The sequence below is a fragment of the Epinephelus fuscoguttatus genome, linkage group LG3 (assembly GCF_011397635.1).
Source record: "Epinephelus fuscoguttatus linkage group LG3, E.fuscoguttatus.final_Chr_v1".
NCBI classification, from domain to species: Eukaryota; Metazoa; Chordata; class Actinopteri; order Perciformes; family Serranidae; genus Epinephelus; species Epinephelus fuscoguttatus.
Genome location: NC_064754.1, coordinates 16,593,105 through 16,613,539, shown reverse-complemented (window position 1 = coordinate 16,613,539; position 20,435 = coordinate 16,593,105). Strand labels below are relative to the sequence as shown.

General features: G+C 41.5%; 1 protein-coding gene across 2 annotated transcripts in view; it reads right to left on the bottom strand.

Annotated features, from left to right (window-relative positions):
• ugt8 (UDP glycosyltransferase 8) overlaps positions 1 to 14,621 on the bottom strand; it is a 30,248-nt gene extending 15,627 nt beyond the window's left edge. Inside the window, exons 1-3 of one of the 2 annotated variants that reach the window (XM_049572991.1) lie at positions 14,418 to 14,621; positions 6,625 to 7,457; positions 942 to 1,084 (exon numbers count right to left, since the gene is read on the bottom strand). In XM_049572991.1, coding sequence (XP_049428948.1) covers positions 942 to 1,084; positions 6,625 to 7,455 — 974 coding nt within the window. In that variant the 5' untranslated portion in view covers positions 7,456 to 7,457; positions 14,418 to 14,621. Of the gene's footprint in view, positions 1 to 941; positions 1,085 to 6,624; positions 7,458 to 12,139; positions 12,574 to 14,417 lie in introns of those variants that run through there. The other variant, XM_049572992.1, reaches the window with a different exon arrangement.
• Between the last annotated feature and the right edge of the window lie 5,814 nt (positions 14,622 to 20,435).

The following is a 20,435-nucleotide window of genomic DNA, read 5'->3' as shown; positions in this document are numbered from 1 at the left end:
GAGAGAGGTACAACAGGTAATGTTAGAGGACGACAGAGGAGGAATGGCTGCTGGAAGGATTTAGCTCTGGAGATCGGTGGTGTAACGTTACCTGTGAATGCTGTACCCCAATGCCCACAGGTAGGTAAGACAACACGTTTACATGTTGCTTTCTATATGTTCTCTGGCATTTATCCTAAGGATATGAGGCCATCTTTGTGGAGAAAAAGCTTGTTTAGTGGACTGACTTTGCACTTGAAAGGATGCCCGTTCAATTAAGTTTTAACACGTCTGATGCTACGGCTGTATCTAGGCTAACGACTAACATGCTAACTATTATTTCTATGTCACTAGTCACTTGAAACAAATTTAGGACGATAGGAGACGGGTTGAAATAAACCGAAATTTCCCTTTAAACATCTGCATATACGGTGTATGACGCTGTGACGGACACATGCATGCCACACAGCCACGGTATTTGTCTGCATGATTGTGACTGACACACTAAACTGAGCAAATTCTCTGGATAAATCAAATGCAAAGGTCTTTCCACCACTAAAACGTGAAGCCATCATCACTAGTTTCCATCTTAAGTTTTCCTAAGAGGAGAACAAAGTCTATTAATGGTCAGAATCCACTAGTCAATGCTGTTTGATCACGTGGGTGACCTCAGCTAACACCCTGAAGCAAACATGAGGTGGGAATATGGACTTTGGTCTCAGACAAAAACTGTCACAGAGGAAGAACGTGGTGTCATTATTTTATGATGTATCATTACACAGAAGTAGTATACGTGATTATAGGGATCCATATAACACCATAAATTAACTTTCTGATATCTGACATCCAGAGCTCAGAGTGCTGACTGGAGGGAAGTCAGTAACCTGAAGCTCACTACAAAATCCTGCTCACATCTGTCACAGTGACAGCTGTGTCTTTTATGAGAGACAAAACAGATTTACCTCCAAACGACACGCTGGGGCAGCCTGGCAAGGGCTCCGGCCAGTTTGTGTGCAATGTCATGGGAAAGGTACTTGACCCCAGCTCCGAACGACACCACCACAAAGCCATGCTCCGCTGTGTCATTCACCCACGCCTCAAACTCCTGTGGGAATAGAAGAGAGAAACAATGAGAACTAAAATAGATTTAAAAAAAAGATTTACGATGATATAATGCAAACACTTCTTTTCTATGTGTTCTATTTTTAACCTCATCAGTCTCTTCTTTCATGGTAATTCATGTGTATTGCAAACATTCAGATGACCTACATTGAAAGTATATGATCACTGCAATTAAACAGCTGAGCACCATCGCAGATAAATAGCTGACATCAATAAAACAGACCCTTTAAATGAACTTTTAACAGTTGCTGTTGTCTTTATGACTTTACAAGTGGGGTTGCTTTCACACCCATGCTCTGAATGATATATACGATTACAGATAAATGTGAGATGATGTCATAAAACTTTGCAGAATAATATCAATGAGCACATTGTTCACCGGGAAGATTTTATTGTTTAATTTGAAAAGCAACAGGCGGATAAGATGAGAGACTCCTAGATTATAAACCCCTTAAAAAGTGCAATCATATGGTTGTAAAAATATTTCCAAGTAGACTATCTAAATTCAAATCCAGGGAATGTTTAAGAAATATCCACAGTAGAAGTTTATCACGCAAGACAGAGAATGTCTAATGCATGAAGCTGGTAAATATTTAAGGTAATGTCTCAGAACTACATGTAAGGATGTGCTGATCTTGCATTTTGTAGTTCGGTTCAGAGTGTCACATTATAATTTCATATTCCAACACTAATGAGCAATGTTGGAAGTCCACAAAGTGACTAATCTCAATGAACCAGTATCATTTTCCTTTTTATTTTACATGTAGAGGGCCTTATTTCATCACACAACAACGGCAAGGCACTAGTTTCCTGTTTCTGACACATACATTATAATAAGAGTAATATGTTGGTCAAATTTATTCCTCACTAAATATGACATCAATTTTAATCTCCTCTGAACTGCTGCCTGTTGCAGTTTGCTTCAAAATATACCTATAAACAAATTAGCAAGTAAAGCACTTGTCTGTACAAAATTAAAGCTGTGTGCACATTACCTTGGTACATTTAGTCATCTAAAAAAGGAAACCACAGAAATGTTGGCACGAGATGGGGAAGGCATTACAGTATACTTTATTGTATCTATGAGGAAACAGCTGCTCCTGATTATCAATCATTTACAAAACACCATAAAACTATGCATAAGTCAACACAGCTACAAGCCATCAGATACATACCAAATATCCTACATGCCACATACACCCTTTAAGGAGCAGACAGCCACTTTTATGTGCCAAGTTTTGAGATATCTTAAGTTTCTGCTGCCAACAGTACAATACAGGTGAAATGAATTCTTTTCTGATGCTCAGAAGTCTCAACAGCATCTTGTCTCTCTGGAGACAACATGCCAGTCACTTTGGGTAATCCACAGTCATCAGTGGCTCATCATAACTGTTTTGTTCTTCCAACTATTTTCTGCAGAAGAAACAAGAAGCTGAGTGGCACCAGTGGAGGTTTAAACTCATGTGCATTCACCAGGCAAAAATTAAATAAGAATATATTGACTTCAGTAAGTCTTTTGATGAGCACTGCATCTATAGTGCATTATGATGCATTTGTAATACTTCCTGACTACACTCCTGCATACACAGAATGCTTTGTGATGCAATTTAGCAAATTTTAAAACATTATAGATGTGACTTAAAAGGAATTACAAGTGCCAAAGAGTCTTGTGGAAGCTCTTGACTAGTTTTGAAGTAAAGGGTTGACTGATGGGGACCTAAAATACATTATGACTACCTACAGGCTTTTAATGTAAAGTCTACCAAACCAGAAGACTCTGAAAATACTTTTGAAAGTGTGTGATACCCTCTCGCAACTTAAGACAATATGTCATACTGTCACAGAGCGGAAGTTTTAGCAGAGACTGGGGATGTTGCAGTGTCTCTATTTGCAAGACTGCTAGCTTCAAAGAGGTAAAAGGTGGACAGAAATTGCTGCAGCTCTCCAGTGAGTATGCTATATGCTATAGCTAACGTTAGCTAACCACGGTTCCAAATGGCTATTTGCAAGCTAACGTTAACTACTGGAATGTTTGGTATTAACCTACGAGCTAACCGTGCATCTTAGCACAAGATTTCCAACTTCAGTTATACATAAAGTTTGGTTTATGAAGCTGGAAATCTTCCCTTAAGACGCAACGTTAGCGAGTAAGCTAATAGCTGGCAAACCAGTAACGTTAGTCGACGTTAGCTTGCAAATAGCTCCCTTCGGCTTAGCTACCTAGCTGGCTGTATGCTAATGCTACAGCCTGTAGCATTAGCATACTCACCCAGGGCTACAGTACATTTTTGTCCACCTTTTTTCCTCTCCACTTTTTCGTGGTACAAACGGCACAATGTCTATGCTTGGCAACTCCACTACTCAACTGTTTCCTCTCATAAATTACTGTTATGTTTTCTTTCCGCCCTTCTTCTTCTTCTTCTTCTTCTTCTTCTCCTGTAAGCTTTCAATGGCAGACCAAGCGCGTTTGACGCATTGCTGCCGCGTTCGGGTCACAGTGGTCATTACACCTGAGTCGGCACCTGCTGGCCTTGATCCTGCGATACACACAGGTCTGTTGTGTGTACAAAGTCAACTGTTCTAAATTAGTAACTCTCCACTCCCAACTCGGCCACTTCCTTCCACAAGATCTTCCTTTCTCCTGTGTGCAGCCAGCACTGAAGCATCACATGCTGCACAGTCTCTATCTCTCCATATTCCATACATTTCCCACCTGGTGTTTCCCTAACAACACTAATCCAACACTAATCTCCTCCTTTTTTTACAGTCCAAGATAAAACAGTTCCCTCTGTGAGTACTGTTCCTGTCCACCCAGTTTGCTATCTCCTGTTTGGTGCTAGAGAGAATGCAAGCATGCACACACGCACGCACACATGAAGGTGTGTGAAGGGAGAGTTGTGATGGGTGTGACTGTTACAGTGGCTGCTTACAATTGTGGATGGTTTGCTTTCATTGTATAGTGAAAATTAAGCTTGACAAAACATATTCAGTCTTTTACTTACTTTGCGTATGGGCTTTATACCAATGACAACTTATAATACTATATGGATTACTATAGCACACTATGAGTCCTTACTACAGTTGATTGCTGAGACCTAGGTGAGTCTAGGAAGTCATTCAAGACAGGACACTTGAACTTGTAATTCCTTAGAAGTCATTTTTATAAAGATTTATGACTGGTGATACAGTACATCAGAAAGCATTACACACATATATGAGTGTAGTTATAAAGCTTATGACTGCATAGTAATACTCTACGAACGCCCCCATCTTGCACTATATGTGAGTTCTTCATAGAAACTTACCAACACAACAGTTCTATTATTTAGATCAGAACTCCCAGTCGTATGTACAACTTGGATGTCGATATGAACAGTGATTTCAAGTCTGATTGGTTAATACTGTAGCATCGCTTTTTCTTCAGACAGTTCGGTACAGGGATAAAGGGTTAGGAAAGAAAATTCCAACTATCTCACGATCATAATCTCATTGCCAACTATGCTATCTATTGGTATACTTTAGCGATGAAATGTTGCTGGAACTGTTCACAATTGTATTTAGGAGGACTCAACATCTCTCAGTAAAACAGCTTCTGGTAAGTAAAGATGTAAGGACTGACAGTGGGTGCTCTGGGAGCAGCCATGTTGGAGTGATAGAGGTGGAGGACAAGTAGAGAGAGGGAGGCTAATGGTCCAGCTGCGGCAACTAAGGCTGGCCCTGGCACGGAGCAACATCAGGGGCACACTGGGCTCTGTGTCCCAGCAGCGCAGCCCTACTGTCCCTACAACGCAGCCTCAGTGACCCCATAAAAGAGTCTCAGTGTCCCCAGAGCTCTGCCCAGAACAATGGCCTCGTTCTCCCTCCACTTCCATTATAACTCCCTCCACACAGCGTGGCACAATGCTCCCTATTGGCTGGAGTGGCATTCCAAAACCCCCCGCAGTAGATACCGACGGCCCGCGCTCTCGGCGTTCGAACGCTGGACTAACCCCCCGTCACCACCCGCCTCTGCTCTCCATGGCTCCCCACCCTTTCTGCTCAAAGTCTACTGCGTCCATTCAACCCAAACCCATCCTCACCCCAGCATTGTCTATAAAGGATCGCTTTGTAGCGGGATTGATAATGTGGGGTCGCAACGATAAGGGAGACAATGGGGTCAGGCAAGGATAGATACAAAAAATACTGAAACTCAGTCAGACTGTTAAGACAGAGGAGGGGAGACAGTACGAAGACTATGTAAATTTTTTTATGTGAAGTGACAATAAGCTTCATCACACACGCGAAGGCTTCACGAGTGGGAAAATCAGTGACTTGATCCCCGCATCAACAAATATATTCTCTTGCCAATATTTGTTTTTCAAAACAGCCTTTGAATATGTCACTGACATCAATCAATGACAAACAGTGAACAGGAAATTGATAAAGTGGTGCAAACCTATACAAAGGAAAGAACAGACTCTTCTTGTTGCATTGCTATTTAATCTCTTGAAATCCTTTGTGCACACACAGGTCACACACGTACGGAGGAAAGGCAGAGCCCGAAATGTCAATATGTGTAAGTGGACAGTTGCTCATGGTTTTTCTTTATTTAATGTATAAATGCTCTGCCTATAGGTCATCCAAAAAGGATTGACTTCTCCTAAGTCTGAGTCAAGCAATATGACTTGCCATCCTGTCCATAAAACCACTGTTTGCATAATGTCATAGTCAAATTCAGATAGCATGAATTAGCCATTGCATTGTAGTACTTTTGTCACCAACAGCAGACCTCAATTTAGGCTCTGCTATCAATCGTGGGCCCCGAAAACAATACATGTGGCCACATTTGTGACATTTTTATTTCAGCATGTGGTTCTAGAAATTAATAAAACCATCTCTCAATATAAGTGAATGAGGACGTTGACTCTGCAGTAGGGCTCGGCAATATTACAATAAAAGTATTAGGTCACTGCGGGAAGTGTTTCATATCAATGAGCAGGGCTGATTGATGATGTTTAAATTATATGTTTAAATTAACATGATAAAGCATCTTGATGTGTCACGTATTTAATTAGCTAGATTACACTAATCCAATTCAGTCTCGGGGGGGCTGGAGTCTATCCCAGCTGACACTGGGCGAGAGGCGGGGTACACCCTGCCCAGGTCACCAGACTATCACAGGGCTGACACATAGATGGATAATCATTCACACTCACATTCACACCTACGGGCAATTTAAAGTCACCAGTTAACCTGCATGTCTTTGGTCTGTGGGAGGAAGCTGGAGTACCCTGAGGAAAGCTACGCTAACACAGAGAGAACATGCAAACTCCACACAGCAGGATATAAATGTGATATAAAATGACACACACTGTAAAAGAGGATTTTATCTGTATCAGACACTCCTACTCTCGAAGGATTTCAACAAGGACACACATATTCTCCAAAGTGAAACACTGCCTAAGTTCTCTTGTACATGGGACTACACAAACTCTTTTCATCTAATTTTGAAAATCTCGCCAAGTGCTTTCTGTGAGTACTGACCTGTGGCAGTGGGTTGGGGGGCTTAGTGAGGATGCCTCCGATATACACCACATGTGGCAGTGTGGGCCTAGGGAACTCCAGAGCCATGTCAGTGCACAGCATCCACAGCCGGCTGCCCTGCACCAAGTCAGCCATGGCCACTTGAGGCTTCACTCCATGCTTCTTCATAATCCGGTCATACTTGGGTAGTGCAATATAATGGACTCCAAAGCGCTGCACCAGGTAAACAGCTGTGTTGGCGATCCTCTGGAACAAAGACATGTGGTCTGTCAGCAGTGAGTTGAATTCGGGTACATATGAAAGTGGGGCTGGGGCGCCCGCCTCTGCAGGGTACCACAGGCCTGTGCTGAACACGGCGTATTTCACACCCAGGATGTGAGCGATCACAAAACCACACATCTCATTAGGGTCCACCAGCAGCAGGTCAAACTTGGCCTCCTTGAGGCGGGTCATTACTTCAACACTGCCAACGACAGCATCACAGTTCTGGGAGTAGTGGTCAAGAATGTCAAACAGTTCCAGAAAGGTCAGGCGACCCGAGAAGATGTTGCTGACTTTGGACTGGAGGAAGTTGTCAGCTGTGGTGCTGTTAAAGATCCCTGGGTAGCGCTGTAAATGGTAGTGAGGTGAGGGTGGCACCCCGCGACCCTCTGAAATTAGAAAATGGGTCTCATGGCCTTCCTGATGCAGAGCCGTGGCCAGCGTCTTGAAGATGTAGAGGTGGGATTCAAACATGATGGGTGGGACCACGATCACTTTAGCGGCCCATGATGCACTGGGACTCCAGGTGAGGAGGCCAAGGAGGAGTAGTAGTGACGAGGGTAGTAGCATGGCTGAAATGATAAAGAAATCACCAATGTTAACACCTGGCATTGAAATAAAAACAGAGGATAGTCGTCAAAAAGAAATGTCAGTTGCCTAACCATGACTCAGAAGGTAAAGAAATAAGAGTTTATAGATCTGCCTGGTGTGTCTTAAACTTTTATTGTCTCTTTGCACCTTAAGACCTGGACACACCAAACTGACACTGTGGCAAAGAAGGCTAGTTGCTACGTCGCCTATGTCTTGGCCAAAAAGTTGCACCTGAACACACCGCAAAGGCTACAGCCAACGGCCATCTAGGACGTACGTTCTGCGCCCGCATGTGAGGAAATAGAAAAAGCCCGTCAGGACAGATTCAAGATCGGGGTTTGAGAAAAAAATCGATACAACATAGTATTGCGATATATTTATGTGGCATTATCGTATCGTCACACAGCACCCAGATTGGATCCTCTGGCGATTCCCACCCCTAATTCAAGGTGCTCGACAGAACAAAGGATATTTAACATGCGTATATGAACAACAATACAAACAATTACGAACCATTTACTACCAGACAGCTCAGTGGCTTAAAACACGGTCTCGTCTCATATAACAGGTTAGTTTTGATCTGATTACCTTTGATTGTTTTCCTCACCAACCACCAATCAGAGAGATTTCAGTCACTGATAGGCTATGCCTTCTCCGCTGCTGATTCAACATGCTAAATTGGCCGAATAAAAGCCAACTGCGGCTGACTAGTGCCAACAGTTCATAACACACCCCAAAAAATAGGGTGAAAGACACTCATCAATGGCCCAAAATTGACAAACAGCCAACTGTCGGCTTGGTGCGTCAAGGCCCTTACTCTGGCCAAGCATTTATCAGTCATCTATGATGCAAGTACTTCGCATAGAGAACATATCTTCCATTATATTCATCACACTTCAGCCTGTAGATAAATCATCATCCTCAAGTTTCACCCTGAGTTTCAGATCTATTACACACACTGAGATGTAGTATCTAGAGAATACAACTTCTCACGATCTGTGTGGTTCCACCTTTCCTACTCAAACTTTGCCTTTCTTTCTCCTTCCTCCCTCTTTCGATTCCACCCCTTCATCCCTCCTCACTCTGCACACAGCCGTCACTGACATGGTGTGGGTAGCACCAACGTCATTCTAAACCTCCGGCCGCTCTATTCACAAACACAAACACAAAGAGCCATTCTCATGCCACCATGTCATAGCCTGTGCCCTATATGCCTACACTCTCCCTCTCATTTGGATTAATCATCAACACTGGAAACCTCTTCATGGACAGCCATCAGTTAGCCAGGTTTTCCTAATCTGCAATGACTAACCCTCTCTCCATTACCTTAAGGAATGCGCTAACCTTTGGAGGAAGATGTCTAAATGACACTTCGAAAGCGATTGTGACTTTGGACCTGGAGATACAGGAGCCAAGAAAGCAGTGAAAGCCACAGCCAAAAGAGGGGCTTTGAGTAGCATAACAAGCAGTTCAAATATTAAATTACAAACAAGACAATGTGGCAACAGATTAATAATTTCTTGACCTATTTAGCCAACCACCCCCTTTCAGATTTCTCTTTTTGGAGCACTTGAGATGGAATACAGTTATTTAAGTATCTGTCCCAGATTATCAGTTCAGATGAGGCCAAAAAGAATCTAGGGGCTTGTAAGGTCAAATCTTGTTCAATTGTTACTCATGCGTTGGCATAGTGTGTCATCAGCCGTAAAATGCGCTACACCTAGTTAACCAAATAAATGAAAGTCCTTGGCTTCAACCCAGCCTGGGCCATTGGGTGTTCCCTGTTGAGAGTTGAAATGGTCTAGTGTTTGTATGGATTTCATCCCACAGTCTAAAGATTAGGCGAACAGGTAATTGTAAACCGCCTGTAGGTGTGGATGTGATTCTGCGGCCGTATGTGTCAGACTGGCAGCCTGTCCGGGGCGTACCCTGCCTCTAGTTCAATGTGTTCACTGATACAGTACAAGCGGTTCTCCTGTCAGCCCCACAAGATATCTCTTACATCACATTTTATCGTCAGCATAATATCTCTTTACATTAAATCTATCTCAAATGGCACGGCCCATATCGTCTCAGCTGACCATCTCCTGATAGTATCTTAAGAGGATTACATAGTGTATCAGCCACCTGTTTGTCCACAATATGAAGTTTCTCTCCGCAAACAGCTGGGGCCTGGTAGGGAGAGGACTCAAGGTGGCCACCATTTTGTTTAGCATCCTGGGGATATCGTTACAAACACTTCTCAGCCCAGACTGTTGATGGTAACTATAGAAACCAGCCACTGTCTACTGAGGACTGTGATGCGTCATGACTTAAATTACTAACAATGGAGTCTGGTTACCCTGCACACAGGGAGGGCTGAGGAAATTATCTGGATTAAGAGAATTGAAGGATACGAAATGACAGAGTGATCAGGGTGACGACAAAGTGGAGATGAATAGGGCACAAGTTGAAAACACTAGAGAAAGACATTTTAAAGTTTGCCAGGAAGCTTTGTATAAGGCATAATATGTTGTGGTAAGTACATAGAGGCTATATCAATATGATATTGTGACACAAGCCACATTATTATCAAGTGAAACAAATGTCTGAACCTACAGCTGAGTGAAATCTGCAATCAATACCTCTACCTGCATGCCCATTATATTTAAATTACATACATTATGTGGGATTTATATTATGCTTGAGTCTATTAATTAAAAAAAATATATATTGTGTAGAAGCAAAAGTCACCTGCAGAATACACTTGTACTTTCCTTAAGTTTTACCCAATACTCTGCATCCACTAAATTTTCTCTGTTTTCTCTTCAACAATTATAGATGTGTGAAAAATAATTAACTATTTGCTCACTGGCATTCAAAGAGTCATATTGTGATGATATGATCAAATTGTGAGATTGGACTTAAATATTATTACCAGCAAGCTCTGAATAAAAACAAGTTAGAGATAGTTTTGTTTTACATGTATGGGTGAGAGATGACTTAAACTGTGCAAAACCAACCACCGCATAAGCCTCAACAGACAAAACGTTGTAAATAATTAGAAACTCCGAACATATCTCCGCTATCGGCTCAAATTAATTGCCTTGTACTGCAGCTTTCAGATGTCTGTTATTAAAAATCAAACCAATTACAGCTCTCACATAGTGCTATTTTCATCTATTAAGAGTGACACATGAAGGTAATTATACAGTGATTGTCACTCTCTAATATGATAATCTTGACTAACATTTTCTTGATTTAGCACAGCGGGAGCAGCAGCCCTGCTGCTTCCACAGTGGGGGTTCATTAGTTCAGTGCACCCTGCTGAGAGGGGAGATGTGACTTCCAAGAACTGATACTAAGTCGAACAGAAGTCATTGTGAGCTGTTTATTTTGGCCACGTCTTTTAAATGGAGCATGATTAACTGAGCTTGGGTTAGTTTGCTGTAAAATAATCCAAATGGGATCCCTTAAAGGCTGCAGACTTAGTTAGTAAGGCTTTGATAATAAAAAGAAAATCAGTGTATGCTACAGAGCCTGCCTGGGGGCAATTAGGAAAATAAATAAGTACATAAATAGCGTGGCCATGACTTTCTTTAAACATGGAAAGATTATTAAGTCGGGCTGCCCTTAATAATAAGCAAAGTTAAATCATTGTGTGTGGCTATGAGAGAACTACTGATCTCCATGGAGACGACTGTTGATCACTGACTAACTGGCAGGTGTATCATCAGTAGCTTTAGCTGCCTGCAAACATAGCAAAATCTGAATTGATTTCATTTATTTTTAAACTAGAAATTACAGTGACACGCTGGAATCACTTGCGGTTTGGCCTGGAGTCACTCTTAGCAGAAGACACTTTATCCTCAGCTGCTCAAAACACACCGGTTCATATGTAAACAAGACGCTAACCTCAGGGCAGTTAGAGATTTCATCATGCGACAGCCAGAAGGAAGTGGAAGTCTGAGTGGGCCAACTGGATGTTAGGGCTGGGCTATAGATTGATGTTATATCAACATTATGACATGTGATGTCATCTTTGATTTTGGATATCGCTATAAGTGTTGTTTTAATCAGAAATAGATGTAATTTTCTGAACTTACCAGACTGTTCTAGGTGGTCTATTATTTGCGTTTACCCACATTACATCCATGTTACTGATCATCACTTTATGAAAGTACCAATAGTCAACCCTGCCATATCCCCGCAATATAGACATTGAGATATCTGGCAAATAATAAAAGGCATTAATGCAAAGACATGCATTGCTCCAGACAAGTGTAACCAGCATTTTGCACTAGGACCTGACATATTATCTGGCATGCAGGTTCTTACGACAAGTTAAAGCCATAATTTAATCTGTGACAATGGTTTACCAACAGATTGCTTTTATGCAGAAAGTCATGTGATTTAAAGCCACACACACAAGATGTGAGACACTGAATGAATTTACAATAAAATCTTTTTCTTTTTCAAAAATCGGTGTCACTCATATGTACATATTTTTGAGATTTGGACCGTCTCTAATGATGTGACCATAATTCTGTTTATGGCAGCCTATTCTGGCAAGTTTACTTTTACTCACAACCAATCCACCTCATCTGGAACTTAAATTATCTTGTTCCTACAGCTTATTAGAGGTGCAATGTGTAAGATATCGATACGTCCTGTCTTGTAATACCTCACGAGGCACAGGTAGTGAGTCACCGTAGCGTCCAGTCTGCCCTCAGTCCAACATGAGAGGATGAAGAAGTCAACTGGTTGTTGTTCTAAGATACCTGCTATCTCTTCCGACATAAAGGTCAGCAATCTTTCAATGTCCTCCATTCCCTCTTCAGTCAGACAATCTAAAGTCCGAAATCCACGATACCGGTGTGGTTAGGTCAGCCACTTCAGGTTGGTATACAGCCAAACTACGATAGCTAGACTAAACTAGTTTGCAGGCTCACAGTTCATCAGTTATTCAACTCCATAAATCCACGTGTTGGTCGAATCGAAAACATGTTCAAAGACAGATGATTCGAGGTTCAAACCCCAGAATATAAAATCTGTCGTTCTAAGGCAAAGGCTGTCAAATTGTCAAATGTATTAGCACGCTTCATTTCGATGTCTTCAACAAGCAGTGCATGCATGTGTGAAAAGGCACATGAGCACAAAGTCACCAGAAGGTTAAGGATATTATCATATTTGTAAATTAGCAACTTTGTCCTCTTAAATCTATCACCAACTGCGGAGCCCAGACCAAACTGAAGATAGGTTACTCTTGGTCAAGAGCCTTTAGAGCCTGAATTTTGGTGAAAACAAAATGAAAGTGGGAAAAAAAACACTTGACTTTCCCATGCTGAGACACATGATGAGCTGTTTGTAATGGCAACAAGGTCTCCCAGCAGGCCCTCATATCTTTCAGCTTCATCAGCATTTTATAGAAAGTGGATATTAGATATACATAAAGCCTACTTATAGAGATCCTCAGGGAAGATTACTCCTCATACAGATAGGCTATGGAGTTATCGCAAAATGTCCTCCTTGGGGTAATCGAGTTCCTCAGCGTGAGGAACCCAATTACCCACATTAGCTCTGTCAGTCCGATGCTGTATTCAGTGCAACCCTACAGACCAACGGACAGACGTTCATGTCTCATTCAACCACATTCTTTCCTCACCCTAAAAAATGTTTCCAACATGCCACTGCTGCCACTCTCTATCCCAGTTCATCTCACCTCATACCTCCATGACACCACAATCATTGACACATAGGAACAGGTCTGACAGGCTCTGTGTTACCGCCAATTATACACAAATACACAAATGTAGCAGGGGACTGGGACAAAGCAGTGACCACTAATTAACATTAACATAATGCGAAGACTGGTTGCAAACAAAAATGTGGAGGTAAAGTGGTAAAATAACCTTACACAATACATGTAGCCCACAGTTGTAATCCCTGGGATGACATTTATGAAATTAGGATTGACAACCTTATTTCTTAAGCATGGCAGCCCCATCTCAGTCCATATGGGTTTTTCCTGTTATCCCTTATAATAAGCTGTGGGTAAAGTCACACCTCGAGTAGTGACACACACACACACACACACACACAGTTTAAGTGTTTAGGCAACACTTAAGAGTTTTGCAAGAAGATCAGTCAATCAGCATCCAAGATGCTGGCATCCTGTGACTTGTAGTTTTTCTTTAAAACATCAGGTGACTGTTTTGGGTTGGTGCAACAGGCCAAGCAGGTGACCTGGCTTTGGATGTAAAAGACAAACAATGCCTTTAAGCCAAACAGCCTTTGGGGTGTGGTGTACATGTAGTTTTCAGGTCATATAGGTTAGCCAACTGCACATCAGGGGTTTGAGATGATGTAACCTTCTGGGTGCAATTTTAATACATAAATAAAACTCTTGATATTCTGAGGACTGGTAAAACTTCATGGCAGTACAATTTGACAGTGTTTGCTTTTGTGTAGCTTAATTTGCAACTAAAAATATCTCTGTTTGTGCGATGGGTGCAAAAGCTCACCAGGGACTGACAGAGAAACCTGAAGTCTAATAATCGTGAGGGCAAAAGTATAATTCAAATAAGGCTGTGCAGACATATTAAAATAAAACTAAGAATTTAATGAGTCTGATGCGACGGCAGATACACAATAATACCAAATAATACACAACGACAATTAAGTAATCGCTCACAGTGATTTGTGTTTCGTTGGAGATGATTCGCAGAGGACTTGAACGCAACGCAGCACAGATACACCTACGTCTCAGGAGGACTCGCCACACCTGAGCTTTCAGTAAAACCAGCCAAACAACACGACAGAGTTCACACTTGCAATCTTTACAACAATATCCTCCTCCTCTTTGTAACTATGCTGAGAAACAATTAAAACAGTTTCGTTGAGTCAGAGGAGCAGAGCGCACCTGTTGCGTTACGCACGGAGCTCGCCTGTCTGTTTCTTACCTTGTGGCTTGAATGTTGCTCGGGGAGAGGTGGAGGTGGTGGGGGGGTGATTTTCTCGGTCGCAGTTTAAAATGACGGGGAGGTAAAACACAAAAAAATAGTGAGGAAAAAATGGCTGTAAAGTAAAATGTGTCCCCGGGTATCGACTCCGCGCAGAGGCAACATTAAACTCCCAGTCCGTGTCACAGGGGCGGTGATAGGCGGGACCAGCCCGGTTGCATGGAGGAGAGGAAGGGAGCGGCAGAGGGGGGAAAAAACCGTGGTTGGCTGGAGGACAATAAGGGTGGGGAGTTTCGGCCCATGCAGGTACTTTGCCTGTTACAGGTGAGTCCATCTGTGTTGGAACAGTCAACTGTTAGGGGCCAATGTTTGGAGCAAAGGTTGGTTTTGAAGGAGGCAAACAGCTGGAAACAAAATTAATGATTAATTGGGATTTGATTATTTTTATTTATTTATTCAACCAATAAAACCTCAAGATAAAAGAGTGCCCTGGTGAAGACAGGAAGCAACATGAGTCACAGACAACATAGAACAATAATACAGAATAAAAATGCACAGCTCTAAAACAAGCGATATAAAACACAAAATAAGATAGCTACAAAGAAAAGCCCAAAAGAATGTCAATATACACTAGAAATAAACCGTAAAAATACAAAACCTGCAACCACACATGATTACAAATGCAGCTAAGACACACTGTGACATTGGCACACAGAGGATTGTGTACAAAAATCCTGCAGCAGTGCTTTGAAACAACAGAGAGAAACCAAAGAGTGCAACTTTAAGGCACGTTTTATGAAAGGTTTTAAAATTGTACAGCTGCAATAAACAGTTTTATTTATGGGTTAGAAGTCGGCAACCTTTATTATCAAAAGAGCCATTTTGACCCAAAATAATAATTTAAAAAATCTGCGTGGAGCCGCAAAACGTGTTTGAATGTCTAAATTAGCCTTTATAAACTGGGCACTCTAACACCCATACTACCATACTATATAGTATGTCCCAAAAAGATTTTGTATGTCCCAATGCATAGTGTGTCAAAGGCAGTATGCCAGAAATACCAGGATGTTCAACTACATCAGGTGCGATTTTGCAGTGTGCTTTGCTGACAATTCTGACTCACAATCCTTTGCACAGTGGACGATTTGTCACATTGACTGAGCTGCAAACAGATGTCAGCTTAACAGCTCATTGACAGATGCCTTTAATTGTTTAAGTGAACAAAATAATCATAAATATTACAACCAACAATGGGACATAACTATAAAAATAACAATCATTTCACTGTCACAAATTTAATATGTTAGAATCTACAATCTGTGCAGTTATAACTTTAAAGTTAAATGACACACATTGCAAAGTAACACCAGCAGAGCTCTCCAGGTTGATCTCCATCTCTGATGAACTCGGTAAGTGGCGTTTGTTTTATCTCCAGGGTAACAGATATGAAAGTCAGAGGGTCAAAGTTCAGGGCGTAATGTTATGAGGCAGTAGTATGTCCCAATTGTGTGCATACTGCAAGCAACAGTACGTACTTTTTAAAGGCTGCTGCAGTGCAAACTGAAAGTAAAAAGATTATTTGGAATGCACCCAAATAGTTTAACTGAGCATATATTAACCCTTTGAAACCTGAGCAAATTGGCTTGATTTCTTTCAGAAACATGAAGAAGAAATAACCCGAAAATATGCAAGAAATTAGCTACAAGAGAAAATTAAAAACAAGAAAATTAGCTTAAAAAATGAAGTTTAAAACAAACAAAGGAAGGAACTGACTCGGAAAAAGGTGCTTAAAAATTATAAATATAATTTTCCCTAGCTTTTTCTTTTTTCCCTATTTCTTAAAATAATTTTCTAAATCTGTTAAGTTTCTGCAATTTGTGGGGCATTCCTTACCAAGTTGCTCATTGCCTTTTCCCCCCATGTCTTTGAAAGAAATTGCACCAACTTGCTCAGGGTTCAAAGATTTAAATACTTTTGAAAGGTGTCTAAAAGCAGCACAAGAAAAGTGACGTCGCTTCAGGTTTCAAAGGGATACTATCTTTAACCACAAGGTGGCCACTGTGCAGGACACTTTTTGTGATTATATGGTACTTTAACTTTGCAGAGCTGGTACTGAAAGCAAACAAATCCGTCCATGCACTATTTAATTAATCATTTTAGTCCAAGACTTTTGCTTTTTTGGATTTGGCATCGATAGCTAACCAGTGAGGGAAACTCAAGACGAACCACTGCTATTGATTTTCAGCAAACTTTCAAGGAAAAGGTGCCAGGCAGTACATGTTTCATGCACATTTTAGGCTATAGGCTTCACATTTTTGCAATCGAAGAATGTAAGATTTCTGGGGGCCCTACAACATTTTTAAATGAAAATTAAAATGTTAAAAATAAATAAATAAACAACTGTTAGTCATTTGCATATAACTGTTTTGTCAAAGCCACAGGGAGCCGCTGGAAAGGGGCTTAAGAGCCACATGTGGCTCCGGAACCACAGGTTGCCTACCCCTGGGGTGTTTTTTTTTTCCACAATGAATTAATCAAGTTGTTTGTAAATAAAAAAATGTTATAAAACTGAGGAAATTTTAGAGGCAGGAACCTGAGAATATCTGTCATTTTTGTTTGATAAATAACTTAAAGGTCCAGCATGTAAGATTTTGAGGGGGGGGGGATATACTGGCAGAAATGGAATATGATATAAGTATGTTTTCTTTAGTGTGTCACTGGAAATTAAGAATTGTAGCGTTTTAGTTAACCTAAAATAAGTTGTTTACATCTACTACATAGGCAGCTGGTCCTCATCTACAGAGATTGCCATGATTCTACAGAAACTCAGAATGAACAAGCCAAACATTGGCTCTAGATAGGGCCCTTTGCAATTTAACATCTGCCACCACTAAATGTCACACGCTGGACCTTTAAAACACTTTATTAGTTTTTTGTCTTGTTAGTCATGTTGTATGCCTTTGTAGTCATTTTGTTTCACTTTGTGGTTGTTTTGGGTCTCTGTGGTTATTTTGTAACTCTTTGTGGTTCTTTTGCCCGTTTTAGTTGTTATTTTGTGTCTTTCTGTAGTTGTTTTGGGTCTCCCTGTCATCATTTTGTGTCTCCTTGTGGTTATTTTGAGTCTTTTTCTGGATATATCACGTCTCTTTGCAGTTCCTCTGCATTGCTTTGTGTTTGTCTATGTCTCTGTGGTCATTTAGAGTCTCATCCTAACGCCTGTACCATAAAGCCAGTTCAAATTATCCAGCATATCTTTCTGTTATCTGGCTTGACTAACCCAAACATTGGCTGACTGGATAACCGCTAACACGAGGCTGGTTATCACCTGTTCAGATTTCCTATCCAGCCACGAGTGTCTTCACGTAAATGAGGCAGGGGTGTTAATTATGTGCGACATGAATGAAGTGGGCTGCTTCATATGATATGAGATGAAATGGTACCAAATTTTCTTTTTAACAGAAGATGTTGAAACTTCAAAAATACTATTCAAAAATTTACCATCGACTTATATTATCAGTCAGCTGTATGTGACATGGAGTATTTGTTGCTATTTAGTTGGATGATGATGAATATGTCACATAAAAGACTTTAAAGTAACAGCAGACTGTTCCTGCTACTGAAATAAAGAGCAGGAAAGCAGCCTAGTTAATGACTAATGAGGTCTATCTTGCAGTAATGTTGCATTTATGATAACAGAAGCCAATCAAGAGTGTTTGGATTATTTTTCAGATACAATATTTTCTTTTTTCCCCTAGTTCTCACCACACGGGTGAATCACAGTGTAAAATAGCAACACTATCACTGCAGGCTAAAATGAGCTTTGCATAAATTAAGATACTGCTAAAATAATGTGTTTAGTGTGTAAACGATCTCTGCGTTTGTTAGAAGCTCTGTTTTAAAACCAGTGGAAATCGAGTCCTGGAACAGTGAAATGATTCAACTGACCTATAAAAATATATAAGCTACTCTTTTTTTTTTACCTGAGACTCTAAAATTTGGCACATGGATATTTTTTTCTTCAGCGATTTGATTGGTCAGAGGTTGCGGTATTGACAGGTGATTTATCCCAGTAAAAAGTGAACCAGCTTCATAGTAGTGAAAAACCCAGAGTTGACCCTGAAGTTACCTCGCTACCTCCAAATCCTGCTTCGTAGCACAGGCCTTCCCCAGACACTCTGGGGCCCTGCATGGGCCTTTGCCAATAGGCCGGTCCAGTAATCCATCCATGGTTGTTCAAGGTCAAATGGTTGAGCCATTCCACGGGATGTTTTTACAACCTGGCAACCTGGAGGTCATTCTTTTTTTTTAAGGCTTGTAGCTGCTTGTAGCGGCCCTATCTAAATAATTTGTTAACCATGAGCAAAGCCTCTAGTTACAACTTATGAGCCTTTTATGAATAGTGCCTTACACACAATATATGCCCTCTCCATGGATGGATTGCTGAGCAGGCTTACTAGGCACAGGTCTCTGGGCCTAATGTGTCAGGGCCCCCTTAGCCTTCATCTGTGAAATGTCACGGACCAGAAAGAGACTGAAATTAGATGCAAAACGACCAAAAACAACAAAAAAAGAGGCTTAACAATCACAATGTCTGTCTCGCTCCAGTGTAGGAAAGGTGGTGGGCCCTTTTGCATACCTGTACTGGGGGGCCATATTTGCATAATCTGCCCATGACCCTTCCTTCTTAGTAAACCAGAAGAGCAGATTTGCATTCAACAGAAACTGAGGTAAGGCTCATAGTAATAAAAGATTAGAAGAAATCGACAGACTTGATATTATGCTAAGATGATTCCACGTCCTTGAGGCATGTCAGACACTATGCTATTTACTAACATAACGCTATATATCTATTTCACCCACTCACCTCTTACGTGTGTGTGTGTGTGTGTGTGTGTGTGTGCTTCTGAAAGATTGATGATGGAGGGCTGCAAGATAAAGTTCCTGCTGCTGCTGGAATCCAGCGCTCTCTTCTACTAAAACCATATTGGCAAAATGCGTTGTAATATATCTTTATAATCAGCAAGATAATTAGCTATCTGCAGCAAACTGTTGTGCTGAGCCACATTATTATACCATCTGTACCACTCCTTCCTGTGTGTGTGTGTGTGTCTGTGTGTGTGTGTCGTATTTTCTTGGTCAACAAAAATGCCATTAATTGTTCAAACACCACCAACTGATGGCTGTGAACACTGTGTTGTAGGTAGCTCCATCTTGATTCATCCAACAACCCATTTATTTTCATTTAACACACACAAACACACACACACACACACACACCCCGAACTGAAGGTATGAAGCTTATTGTGCTATCACAGTTCACCTGAGGGAGGGTCCAGTGTAGGGGCTTGGGGGTTAACTCCCCACCCGCAAACAGTCATGAGAGGACAGATGCTTATCAGGCAGAAAAGAGGGCGGTGATAAAGAATCGAAGTCCATTGTAATTGTGCTGACACAGGGCCTTGACTGTCACACAAAGAGGCAGGTCTGTTGACACGGTAAACACACACGTGCACACCCGAAGCAACTGAAGGGAATGCACATTTGCATAATTTGGGGGGATGGGAGTCGGAGAGCGGAGCCGTGATGTGTGTAGTTAAAGACAAATGGATGTTTCTTCTCCAACAGTGATCCATTTGTTTAAGCACCAGCCCCTCACACACGCACACACACACGCTGTTCATCTCTTTCGATACATTCACTGCCCTCAGCATCCCATTTCCTCAGCTATGCCCTGAGTCATCACAATATGCCACTCTGCTATTGGCTAGCGGGCCCGAGCATCCACTCGGCCCTCCAATCCAAGACGGGCCTGTATGTAGATTTGGAGTATGCGACCGCTGCTTACTCGCCGTTTGTCTGTGCGCTGCTCCTGCCTTTACTCTCCCTCACCGTGTGTCTGTTTCCCACTTTGCCCATGTACACGATTTCTCTCTGTTTCACTCTCTCTTTCCCCTCCTCCTCCGTCTTCTCTCTATCTCCCTGCCCCCTCCCTTCCTTTCTCCCCACCCCCCCACCCCC